This window comes from Leptonotus elevatus, chromosome 5 (genome assembly GCF_054856555.1).
Source record: "Leptonotus elevatus isolate MCC_2025b chromosome 5, RoL_Lele_1.0, whole genome shotgun sequence".
NCBI lineage: Eukaryota > Metazoa > Chordata > Actinopteri > Syngnathiformes > Syngnathidae > Leptonotus > Leptonotus elevatus.
The window spans coordinates 19,757,873-19,770,556 of record NC_141243.1 but is presented as its reverse complement, the minus strand read 5'-3'; the positions used below and the strand labels follow the sequence as shown (position 1 = coordinate 19,770,556).

Genomic DNA, 12,684 nt, shown 5'->3' with positions numbered 1-12,684 from the left:
CATCTAGTGGCCAAAATGCCACATATACGTTTTACTGTACGGTACTAAAGTAGATTTTCAGATTCAGTATGTTTCCTGACGCCCCCACCCCCCCAACTTTAATTCCCGAACGTGAACAGCTTAAACCCCAGCAGCTGTCTGACGGTCTAAAATTTGGTCTCATCTGGACAAAAACAAATATATATATATAGTAACATATTTTTTACGTTATGATTAACTGGTTTAGCATTTATAGTTACTCAAGGGACAAAATACAAAAGTAACAAAAAAACGGTGAAGACATTTAACACAGCTTCTCATAGTCCTAAAGATAAATTATTTTTGAAACATCTCAACCTCATATTTTCTTAGTTTAGCAAGTTTTGGTTTAGCTGCAAAAGACCCTGACAACCCTTAAGCACTTATCAAAATTAAAAACCAATTATGGTTTTGTGAGCATTTGGCAACATCCACCGACAGATGTAATAAAAGACCATCATCACAAAAATAGAAATCAAATGAGATATATTTTTTAAAGTGTATTTAAAGCAATTCATATAGAATATCCTAGCGTGAAAGTAATACATTACATCATAGGGAGGTGTAAAATGGAAACATACTGGAAAAAATATCTACTGCTTTAATTTCAGGTGTAACTCCAACAAAAACATTTTTTTTAACCTGGATACACGCATCATGTTATAGCACACCATTAACTTATCATGGCTACTAATAATGAAAGCAAGCTTTAAAAATCCATAGATTTGACATAATCATGTGATCAATTCAAGTTATTAATGTTCATTTTCAGAGAGAAGTCATCTAATCTATTTGTGCCATCGTTGTCAAATGTCAAACACTTTCAACTTCCTCTCCTCCTTTTCAGTAAGTGGCTGATTGTTGACAATTTTATCGTGCAAGCGGTGGTGTTTTCCAATGCCCAGCTTGGGTAAGCCTCTGTTCAGCCCCTCCAGCAGCACGCAGGACTTACACAGTATCTGACTGGAGATATAACCACACTTGCTGCAAGTCCCCTGCACAGGCATCTTCACTCCCTCCCGTATAGAAAGATTCTCCCCCGAATGGATGATATCAATGATGGTGCTGGGACGTATGCTCTCCAGATCTTTTAGAAAAGTCCTTGCGTGGCCACGGTAAGCGTTGGGAGAGTAGATGCATTCAGTGGAAAAGTAGTCCAACTTTTTGAAATAAGCATACAAAACTATCTCTTTCTCATAGGCGTATTTGAGAGGCTTGCAGCGCGGTACGACCCCGTCGCCCTCGCTGTTGGTGGAGATGGCAGTACAACGCCGCAGACGGGCTATGTCCCCTCGCAAGACATTCATCAGCACCGTTTCGGCGACGTCATCTGCATTGTGACCTGCAAAAAAACAACACACACACACACACACACACACAGCCCACATTATAAGGAGTTGCAGCGGGTATCGTTTACATGTCTGTTTTGGCGTTACCTGTGCAGATCTTGTCCACTTTCAGCATGACAGCTCCTCTATCCAGTGCCTGTCGTCTGAACACGCCACAAAAGGTGCAGTTATTTTTCAGTCCCACTTGCTTCACTATGGCATCCATAGTCCAGCCGTACAGCTCCTCATATGACACGATCTTCAGCGGCAGCTCGTATTGTTGCTGGTTCCTCTTCACCGTCTCCAAAGAGTCGTCCCTATAACCGGTGATGCCCTCGTCCACAGAAAGGAGCATGAGATTCAAGCCGTACGAGTACCTCTCGTTCAGAAGCTTCATCACGTGCGCGAGAACCGTGGAGTCTTTGCCACCAGATGCGGCGATCCCGACGATCTCACCGGGTTGGAATAAATTAGCCACCACTATCGTTTGATGCACCTCCTCTTCAAAGGCCCAGAAAAAGCACTCCTTACACAGCGAGTGGCCCGTTTTTGGACGTTTCAGGATGGCACGCTTTTCAGCACAGCTGCTGCACTGGACAGGCATCTCTGCTGTTAGGAGATTAAATGTGTTTACAATCAACTAACATAAGTTACCACTCGTTTCAACATCTAAGCTTTTTTTTTTAAATATCAATAAAGATCAACAAATAAAACTACCTTTATTGTCATATTTCACATATATCCCCATTTTAAACAGTTACATTTGTGATGTACCAACAAACATCTTTACTATTGTGCCTCACTGACACTTTCAACTTTAAAAATATCATCATCATTGTAAAATGAGTTTTTATATTACTGCGTTAGACATATATTAAAAATAAAAAATTAAATCACACACTGTTTATGACGTGTATTTTTTTTAACAGGAGCATGCAAAAAAAAAACTGTTTAAACTATTCCTGTGTACAAAAAGGTCTACAGGAATGTGATAATAAAATATTGTACTACGGCATTTGTATGTTATCACTGTGACTAAACTAAATAAAGCAGTTTTCTTCATAGTAAAAACGGTGTAACAACTTCCCCGCAAGCTATGTAAAATGGTAAGCAACAAAACATTCACTGATAAGGTTTGGAGTCTCACTAAGTTGTAACACTAAGCTACGTTTCGAATCGATTCACTTCCACGGTTAGCTTCTACTAGACTAAACTAAGCAAGTCTCGTTGGTGTTTCATACCATTCAAGCGGAGTCAGGATTGAGAATGAATGCCAAGATGAACAAAAGAAAAAGAGCACAAATGTCAACTTGTGTAACTCAATGAAACAGCAGTTGAGAAAATAGTCACATTTGTGAGCCGCATGCGCATGGCGACTAGCTATTAGCTAGCCATTGCCGCAGCTGTTTTCCATCGGCTCTTCTTCACTGACAAACAGGAAGTGACATCCACTATCTCCACATAGCGCACCCTATCGTTGACGCCATGAAATACCACTCGAACGTTTTTCCCCAAGTGGAGAATGGAGAATGACCAAGTGCGACCTAAAGGATTAGTTATCTTTAATCGAGAGATACGGATATCCCAGCTGGCTGATGACACTGTATTGTTTCTTAAGGATAGAGAACAGGTCCAAAATGTGTTAGCAGTAACAAAATAATTTTCTAAAGCATCAGGTTTTAAACTTAATGTAAATAAAAGTGAGATTTTGTGTTTATATGAAACTGATGAAAATTTAATTAGCAATATTCCAGTTAAACAATGTATAAAATATATTGGCATTTTAATAAAAAAATAAAAAAATAGGGCTCTCAGACATCATCAAAATTTGTGGCAAGAGTGCTATTAACTAAGACGGAATGCATATCACGCTTGGTGTATCCTGCTTTGTCACTTTTTGTTAGCCCTTCACAATGTGTAGAGATTGATAAGTTATTTATTAGATTTGTGTGGAGAAATAAGCATAATTACTTTAAAAGGAAATTATTTGTATGGAGAGACCTGAAGGTGGTTTAGAAACGCTGAAAGTCATAACTATACCTTTAAGGTCAAATGGCTCAATAATTGTTTTGAATATTCAGGTTCATTGCGGTCTCCAAATTCTATGAGCAGGCTTTGCTTGCATGGAAATTATGCTATGTTCACAATTTTATACCACACAAGAATATTATTTGGAACAATTGTGATATTACAAGTGGTAAAAAAAAGTTTATACAAAGTAGGTTGGATCGCTATACTTATGAGAACTTTTTAAAAGTCAAAATGTTCCCAATAATGTATAAGGCATTTCTTCTGTTACAAAAACGTTGCCCACAGGCATACTAATGTTGATGAAATCTTATTTAAAACATCAGAAAGTTAGCATTCTAATGCCTGGCCTTAAAATTGACTCTTTTTTTTTTTACTCGCGACTGCCACCTCTGGCCCAAAGCGTAACTGCAACATCGGTGTCAGGCTCGTTCATGGTGCACGTGCGAGTACGCGCACGATCTTAAAGCGACAGCCACAGTTGACAAGACATGACTTCAAATGAGGTAAGAAAAACTCCGCCCCTCCCCTCCCTAAAGAAACGGTGGAGTGTGAGGGTCCGCACACTCTACTTTGAAGGGAAGATAAACGCTGATAGGTGCAGTCAGAATAAAACAGTCAGGGCTCTTGATGGAGCATGCATGATGTAGAAAAAGCTTTATTGTTACCTTTTTAAACGGCACTATGCCGTTAATGATTGTAGTTGTTTGTTATTGTTGTACACATTGCAATTTGACATTTTGATTGCTTGTACAAAATTGTGTCAGCTAATAATAATTTTTTTTAAATGACCAAGTGCGACTCTCAAAATAATTCCTGTCCAAGTCCAACAACTCCCACCATGACCAACATTTAAATACATTAGCGTAGCATGGCGAAGTTTCCATTATAAACGAGGCAGAGGTTTAATTCCTAATTTTATTTGCTATTATTGTCAACCACTATAACATAACACTACGATAACAAACAAATACTGAAATAAAGATTGTATTAAAAATTCATTGAAAATAAAAGCTAAACACATATTCTACTTAAAAACAGTTTCAAAAGAAATAGTGCTCAAACATAAAAAATGCAAATGCAGCTAGCCTCCTTACAAGATAAATACAACTGAACTGTGCTTAGGAAATGTACTCTAGCTACTTGGACGACCTGTACATACATTACACAAGAAAACAATGGTCTGTACTGGTTTAAAAAATAAATACAAAATTTAATAGTAACATGTCACTTAAATATGGGGCAATGGGTGGGGGGGGGGGGGTCATACTTAAATAATTCCAAGCTTTCCCTGCTTTGGCTACAGGTGTACCAAAGGAATCATTATCAATGGTGGGCTTTTTCACATTTTTATAGAAGACAAATAAAAATCCACTGGTTTGCCCTGAAGAGTGTATGGCCTTTTCACACTGCACTTAGGTCATCGTTTTGCGTTGCCCCATAGCAAACTCCAATAACATCCTCATAATAATTGTCTTTATCAAATGCTGAACTACTGATCTTTTCCAAATCTATTAGCAGCCTGTCTGACATTAATACATGGATGATTAATCTGTAATCAGTGTTTCTGAGAAAGGGGAACTTGTATTTTTGCAAGTATTTGTCGTTGCCTGTGTCAGTGCCCCCCTCTGGCCTCTGTATGATTTCTCTACTTTGGGCTGTTTTAATTTCACACTAAACAGTGTAAGATTCTGCAAGGACGCACTAAAGACCAACAGGAGCGTGTTTCCGATGGAACCTGTGCAAATGTGGTGGAAAACACAGAGAGTTCTTGGAACTGTTTTAACCTCCGCAGTACAATCTGTTTCATAAAAATACACATTTATGACATTTTCACAATTTTACGATTCTCATGCGTTGTTAAATCCAAACCCTCAAAATAAAATAAAATGAATTACTTTCTGATTTTAAGTGTTTTTCTTACAAATATTTGATGTACATAGTGATAGACCACGACGAGGACAAGTGACAGCTAAAAGCATCTGAAGTGGTGCGGCAAATCCCGGTCATTTTCACAAAACGGACTCACGTGACTTGGAGAAATGTAAGCAAGAAGGAATTTATTTAGTTGCTTCAAATGATTCACTTCTGCAACAGCTGCAATAATATCGGTGCAGTTTGCCACTAATGAGGGAAATGGTCATTGCGGGATGGGAGTAAGTTTGCAGAGGTCAAGGTTCATACTAGGAAATGCTCATAAGCTTAGTTGACGGGGTGAAAAGCACCCCTCTGATGCCACTGCATGTCTCTGATGCGCCGAACCGACTGGATCTGTGGGATCTGGGCGCCGAACTCCATGTTGTCCTTATACTCGCCCTTCTCGAACAGGTACTGGAAACCTCTGTAGCCCGGATACTGGTAGCCCACCCAACTGGCGTGTCAGTAGCACAAGAAGAAACGGACGAGGATTAGTTTAAGGCTGTAAGGCTTCTGAGGACGCTGACAAGCTATCGATGGACTCACGTGCCGCTCTGAACCCGAACAGAGGAGACCCTTTCCTGGTAGCCGTGCGCGTGAAAGCTGGGAACGTCATCATCGATGATTTCTATCTTCTTCCCCGCGAAGCTGGGGTTCTCATAAAGGACAATCTTGTGCTCCTGGCTGTCCTGGGGAAGAAAACAAAGCATTAGCAGTGCACAGTCAGTGAGTTTGAGATTAGCAACTATGATGAATTTGGTTTAAAAGGGGACATTTTCCTTCACAACAATATGTTTGGTGTTCCCCAACAAATATAAACACAGCGTTCTGATTTTAGGCAACAAAATCCACCCATTTTTATTCATCTCATTGGCGGCCATTTTGCCAACTTGCTGGAAATGACATCACAGTTGCTCATGGCTCAGTGAACAACCAATCATGACTCACCTGTTTTCTAAAACCGGCACATTACGTTTGCAATCCGGGCCGTGATTGGTCGTTACTTGTGCGCTGAACAACCGTGAGGTCATTTTCAGTCGACAGCAAGTGGCAAAATGGCTGCCCCCTGAGACGGATAAAAATGGCTGGATTTTGCTGCTCAATTCATGTTACACAAACCCAATATTAATTAGAATACAGTCTTTAGACTAGTGGGGCCATATGGAACACATTATTGTAAAGACAACTTTAAAACTTTTATACTAGAAAGATTAATTTGATGCTCTCAGAGAGAATAACATGAGGAGCAACACCTTGTATATGAATTTAAGCACAGCTATATGACACAAAACTGTAAATGGAAGGGAATATGTGTTATGTTATCTTTCAGGGGGGGGGGGGAATCACATCTGGAAAAAAAACTAGTGCCGTCAAGCGATTAAAATGTTTTTAACTTATTCACTGCCATTGACGGCTATAAACGTCAAAAAATCATTTTAACTATTTCTATTAGTGTAAAAATGTTTCCACTTCTGTTAATAATTGTATGAAACTTAGAATTTTTTTAATTGTACATTTAGAACAGATATGAAATTTGTGATTAATCGCGAGTTAACTAGTGAAGTCATGCGATTAATTACGATTAAAAACTTTAATCGCCTGACGGCCTGAATTTTTAATAATCTTTTCTTTTTCTTTTTTTTATTCATTCACTGCCATTGACGGCTATAAACGTCAAAAATTCATTTGAACTATTTCTATTAGTTTAACATTTTCTTCCCACTTTTGTTAACAAGAGTATTAAAACCTAGATTTTTTTTTATTGTACATTTAGAACAGATGTAAAAAAAATATATTAATCATGAGTTAACTAGTGAAGTTATTTGATTAACTACAATTAAAAATTTTAATCGCCTTCTGCCTTTAATTTTTAATAATCTTTTTTTAAATGAATTTATGGCAGTAAATTAGTTAACTAATTAATCGCAAACTTTTCTGCAATTAATCATGATTAATCATGATTAATCATGTGATTAATCATGTGATTAATCATGATTAATCATGATTAATCACATTTTTCTTTTTCTGCTTCTATTTTTTTCTTCAACGCTTGTAACAGATATTGAGTAAAATCTTGTAATGAATGTAAAATCGTCAAATATATTTAGAATCAAAGACTGTTCCAATATCTTTCTTTGATCCTTGTATAGAATACTTCTGTAAAAAAAAAAATGTGATGATGTAAATGATCAAAATTGACTGAGCTTCACAGGCCATCTTTTTTCTCATAGAAACAATTCTCAGAAATTTCTTGAAAAAGCATCAAGAAAAACTGGAAAGTAGTCCGTGTTTGTACATGTGTTTGGTGGCAGGTTATAGGACATAACAGGAAGTAAATAAAAGTGAGTTAACTGAGTTTTAATGCTTTAAAGAATTAAAAGAGTTAAGCCTTTAATTTTGACAGCCTTACTCACCACTTTAATTGGTCGGAATGCAACAATGGTGTCGCTGCGCCTGCTGTTGGTCCAGGAATCCCAGCGAGGATACTCCCCCTTCTCAAACACATACTGCTCGCCCTTGCAGTCTGCCTGCTCATATCCCACCCATCTGAGAGGAGTTAAGAGAAAGAGAAGCAGGGTTGTGAGCTGTGTGGAGATGAAACCACTTAATAGTCTTCTTCTTCCTGAATTCTACTTAGAGTCCATCTCTAAACCCACACTCACGGTCCACAAAGCACCAGTATGGAGCCCACTTTCTCCACGCCTGCTTCCTGGAGGTTGTTACAGGGTCCAGTCAGCTCATGGCAGCGTCCCTGGAAGTTTTCCTGCTCATAGATAACCAGCTGTGGAAACAGACGAAAAGGAGAAATAATGTTGAATGATAAAGTGAAGAGATTTAAAAAATATATAATTTTATCTGAAAATGAATGTTACCTTGAGTGCACTGGAGCCTGGCTGCTGCTGCTTGGATGCAGGGTTCTGGTGGTCTGTGGCCATAATAAACTGATTGGCAAAGATGAAACTGAAACAAAAACATACCAAAGCTCTGTTTGTATTACTGTTGGTAGATGGAAATGCACATACACTCTAAAAACAGTTGGGTCAAACGAAACCCAATTATGGATAAAAAATGGACCGATCCGCATTATGGGTCAATTTGACCCAACTTTCTGGGTTGTATGAGTCGTTTTACACTAAAAAAACAATTTCTTGACTCAAAGTTGGGTCAAATAGACCCAAGAAGAGGATTGGTCCATTTTTGACCCATATTTGGGTTATTTTTGACCCAACTGTTTTTAGAGTGTACAAAGCTAATAACTTCATCTGAATATGAGCCGATATTCTTAATTTCATTTTAAGATCACACTCAAAAGGACGAGGATAGATAAAAATAAAAAAACACTTTTATATATATATATATTTTTTTTTTTACACATGATTAAGGAACTGAGGAGGAATATGATAATTTCATACAAAAAATACAATTAAGTGTCAACATTTACAAAATAAATAAGATTAGCTATTTCATTTTATTTCTAGAATAAAAGTCCAGCATTGGACAGTAGACACACATTATATTTGACTATATCATACTTTTTGATTCGCTTTCTACGATCCGCCAGTCGAGACTCCGTGATCGAAAGCATTCTAATAAACTACACATTCAGAAGATCAGCACGCATCATTTGGGACATGAAAGTATTTACATTTTCTGCTTTCTTGTGTCCGCATCAAATAAAAAGATACTGTTAACAAAATAAAAGCTCACTTAAATTCAAATTTAGTCCAAAGTATGAACATTTGTGAGTGCAACACATTAATGTGTCAAATCAAAAGAACAGCAATTAGTCTAAGCTGAAATCATCACAAAAATGGCAATTAAAATACAAAAATAATAGAGATGAAGCCTTACCAGTGCCAGTCTGTGCCAGTGTGGTTGTGATGGTGCCCTGTGCTCAATATATACTGGAAAGGCAGGGGTGGAAACTCTGCCAACATTACCCACCGTGACCATGCCAGCCCGCAGAAAGGCCTGCCATAGGCCAGGCAGACCGAGTTGAGGGGTCACTGCGTAGACTCGCTCCCCCCACACTGGGGTGTCACACCCCCACAAAGTAATTTCATTAGTTGTCAGTTTTATCCAGCCAGTCTTTGTTCAATATCCCCATGATTCAGCACAAACAGTGCCAAAATGTCCCCACCCACAAAGAGAGAGAGCGAGAGGAGAGTGAACATTCCTGTGATGGGGCTTGTGGAAGATATGCCATTGGAAATGTATTTTTCATAATTATAAATGGACAAAAGAAAGTGAAGCAGCTGTGTCCAATTTGTGATTTGATTATAAAATGGATATTGTCTCATGTATTTAGCCTCTAAATAACAATACAATTGCTGGATGGTTTTCATTGCTCAGTATTTTTTGTTAACAAATTAATTGAACGATATATATACATTTGTATTGTTTACGTTCGTATACATGCTGTATTGCGCACTAAGCGATAAGTCCTTTGTAGTGCTCAAATCTCGCATAAAGACTTTGTGCCGTGTTAGAGTCAGTTGTATGCTAAATGTATGCTAAATTATGAGAGATAAATCCCATATTCAGAATATCGTACCAAGCATTTAATTGCCAACTTCTCGGGGCGCTACTACATTTGTTGTGTGGTTTTGTACGCATCTCTGTTTGAAGCCTTATTTATAATAATAATAATAATAATAATAATAATAATAATAATAATAATAATAATATATTTTATTTGTAACACACTTTACATTTATAAAATAAATCTCAAAGTGCACAGCACAGGCAACAATAAAAGCAATAAAAGCACACAATAAAAAGTAGTAGATGCATACATGTAATTGTGCATGCAATACGTACGTAATACATATGCAAATTGAGGATTCTCCTTCTTAATTTGTGGTTTGACAATGCTGTAGTCAAAACAAAACATTATTTTCATCAGGTAAGATGTTGAGTCATGGTTAATAAATATTTATTGGAGGCGAATTTTCCCCATTAACACATATTTTTGTATCTTTTTTTTTTATATTAGACTTTTGCCATAATTCCTCTCTGTTAATAAAGACTGATTTTGTTGTTCAATGTAGATATTGTTTACAAAGGTTTGTGTGTTGGCTGTTGTTTCCTATAGTTTGATGGAAAAGTTGTAATAATTGAGGTAGCGTAAATTCTATTAGCAAGGTTTCATATTCCATCCTTGGATGTTATAATTGGTAGTATGATGAGTATCGTGGATGCAGGATTACTATATCAGATCCAAGGTTTCCTCGAAAATGGTCTGGCCTTTATTTGATCAGTTTCATTTATAGTTAAGAAATACATTTCAATGCAGGCTCAGGTAATATGCTTCTTCTTTTTTTTCGAGTTAGAAAATGGGTGTCACATTTTAAAATTGTAATTTTGATGATTGGCTTACAAGAGGACATAACAATGTTGGTGAGTCAATGAGGATTATAGAGAGGAATGTGGTGCACTATGTTTTAATATCAAGCTTACATACAGTTTGATACACTTTCCATGCTGTCCACTAGAAGCTAATCACACACGAACAGAACACCTTGTGGTCTCTTTATGCTACGAAAAAGTGGAAAACTGGAATAGTTTCACATACATTCATTTTCTAGCTACTTTTCTACAATGTTTACATGACACCACACCTACACTTTGACTAATTATTAACAACCACCAATTCCAGGTCAAATAACTTTTATTGGCCATGGAAACATATAATGGCACTCCTCTGTGGGGACAAGCAGCATTTGTCATGGTTGGCGACGGCTCCACGTGGAGCTTGGGAGAGGCAGGTTAGCTGGCCCCACTTTTGGTAGTAGGAACAGGAGGTGCCGGAGCAGGAGCAGGATCTGGGTTCGGAGCCGGAGCCGGAGCCGGAGCCGGGTCAGGAGCAGAGAAGCAGCCCCGCTTATGCCATTGCATGTCCCGCACACGTCGCACAGACTGGATTTGTGGTACGGGGGCCTCCCAGTCGTTCCAGTGCTTGAATTCCCCTAGTTCAAAGATAAACTGGCGCCCCCTGTAGCCCGGGTACATGTAGCCCACCCATCTGGAGAAGAAGTGCAAAATTACCGTCAGACTATCAAGAGAATGTGAAGCGATAGTAAGGAGAGCTCTTACGTTCCATTGAGAGCTTTGACACTTGCTACGCGATCCTGAAAACCGTGGCCCCATAAACTGGGGACGTCGTCGTCAATAATCTCCATCTTTCTACCGGTAAATCCAGGGTTCTCGAACAAGTGTAGTTTGTGGTCAGCGCTATCCTGAAGGTGGACAAATGCTAATCAAGATTCGCTTGGCAATGTATTGCCATTTATACGCACCACTTTGAGAGGCCTTAGAGACAAGAGGGAGTAGCTGTTCTGACTGTTGGTCCACGTGTCCCAGCGAGGATATTGGCCTTTCTCCAGGATAAACTGCTCCCCCGTCAAGCCGTGCCGATCATAACCCACCCATCTGCGGGAGGGGAAATGACAACAATGGGATTAAATCGACACATTTGATAGCATGTATATGATGATTTTATTTATTTTTTTGTCTTCGAGAGAGCTCAGTATATGAGGAATTTTGATTCGATTACTCACGGCCCAGATTCGACTATCACCGAGCCAACCTTTTGGAGGCCCTTCTCTAGAACATCTTTACAATCTGTTGAGAACTCAGCCTTGCTTCCCTGGAAGTTCTCAAATTCAAACAGCACGACCTAGGTTATAGAGAAATGTGAGTTCACGCGTTTTGCATGGCATACATTGGCCATCCTGGTATTTTAATATAATACCTTGTATGTGGCTCCGGCTCCACCCGTGCTCTTCCCTGCAGCCAGCTGGTCTGGGGCATTCTGCTGTTCTGACATTTCAATCGCTCCTCCACTTTTTAGTTAGCACAATAAAACAAATTGCCATTATGTGTAGTGGATCATGCCTGATATTACGTAGTTAATATGCGTTTATCAAATCAATTTAATTGGACTCAATCAACTTTTTAGAATGACTACCCAGCTACTATTGATCACTGCAGCCGGATGGAGACGTTACCTGGTGATGCTCTCCCTCTTTTTCAAAGCCACTTGGTGTTTGGTGTGGTCGAGCCATTAGAGGGCAGGGACAAGGGGGTATTTATGGTTTATTTCTGGCCACAGCAGCAGAAAAGGGGGAGCTGTTGATACAGCAAGTCTGTCGCTCACATTGTGTCCATCACGCTGCCTCTCAATGGGCAGCTGCGTTGGCACAGGTTGCGCTGCCTGTCCGCCTGCCTGCCTGCCAAGCAACACTGTGCAGAGGCATGGGGAGAGAAAGCCAAGAGGATTGCACAAACGGCCTCACTCAGCATGAACACGCAAGGTTACAAGTAGGCAACTGACAAAATCGAAAGCGTTATCAAGCCCAAATGAGAGAGATCAAGACTAACCACACAAAAA

At 38.9% G+C, this 12,684-nt stretch overlaps 3 protein-coding genes across 3 annotated transcripts; all 3 read right to left on the bottom strand.

Moving 5' to 3' along the window:
• Positions 1-487: 487 nt before the first annotated feature.
• Positions 488-2,758, bottom strand: ctu1 (cytosolic thiouridylase subunit 1 homolog (S. pombe)). The gene is made up of 3 exons (XM_086076480.1): positions 2,588-2,758; positions 1,455-1,955; positions 488-1,360 (listed from the first exon to the last, which is right to left on the bottom strand). The coding sequence occupies exons 2-3, from the start codon at positions 1,948-1,950 to the stop codon at positions 825-827; spliced, it is 1,032 nt and encodes a 343-aa protein (XP_085932606.1). The 5' UTR covers positions 1,951-1,955; positions 2,588-2,758; the 3' UTR covers positions 488-824.
• Positions 2,759-5,417: 2,659 nt separating this feature from the next.
• crybb2 (crystallin, beta B2) lies at positions 5,418-9,215 on the bottom strand. The gene is made up of 6 exons (XM_086076836.1): positions 9,144-9,215; positions 8,165-8,252; positions 7,955-8,073; positions 7,706-7,838; positions 5,838-5,980; positions 5,418-5,745 (listed from the first exon to the last, which is right to left on the bottom strand). Exons 2-6 carry the CDS (start codon positions 8,225-8,227, stop codon positions 5,577-5,579), a joined length of 627 nt encoding a protein of 208 aa, XP_085932962.1. The 5' UTR covers positions 8,228-8,252; positions 9,144-9,215; the 3' UTR covers positions 5,418-5,576.
• A 1,729-nt stretch (positions 9,216-10,944) lies between these two features.
• LOC147174159 (beta-crystallin B3-like) lies at positions 10,945-12,420 on the bottom strand. Its single transcript, XM_086076961.1, has 6 exons — positions 12,302-12,420; positions 12,046-12,136; positions 11,852-11,970; positions 11,591-11,723; positions 11,388-11,530; positions 10,945-11,316 (listed from the first exon to the last, which is right to left on the bottom strand). Exons 2-6 carry the CDS (start codon positions 12,118-12,120, stop codon positions 11,061-11,063), a joined length of 726 nt encoding a protein of 241 aa, XP_085933087.1. The 5' UTR covers positions 12,121-12,136; positions 12,302-12,420; the 3' UTR covers positions 10,945-11,060.
• Positions 12,421-12,684: the final 264 nt, after the last annotated feature.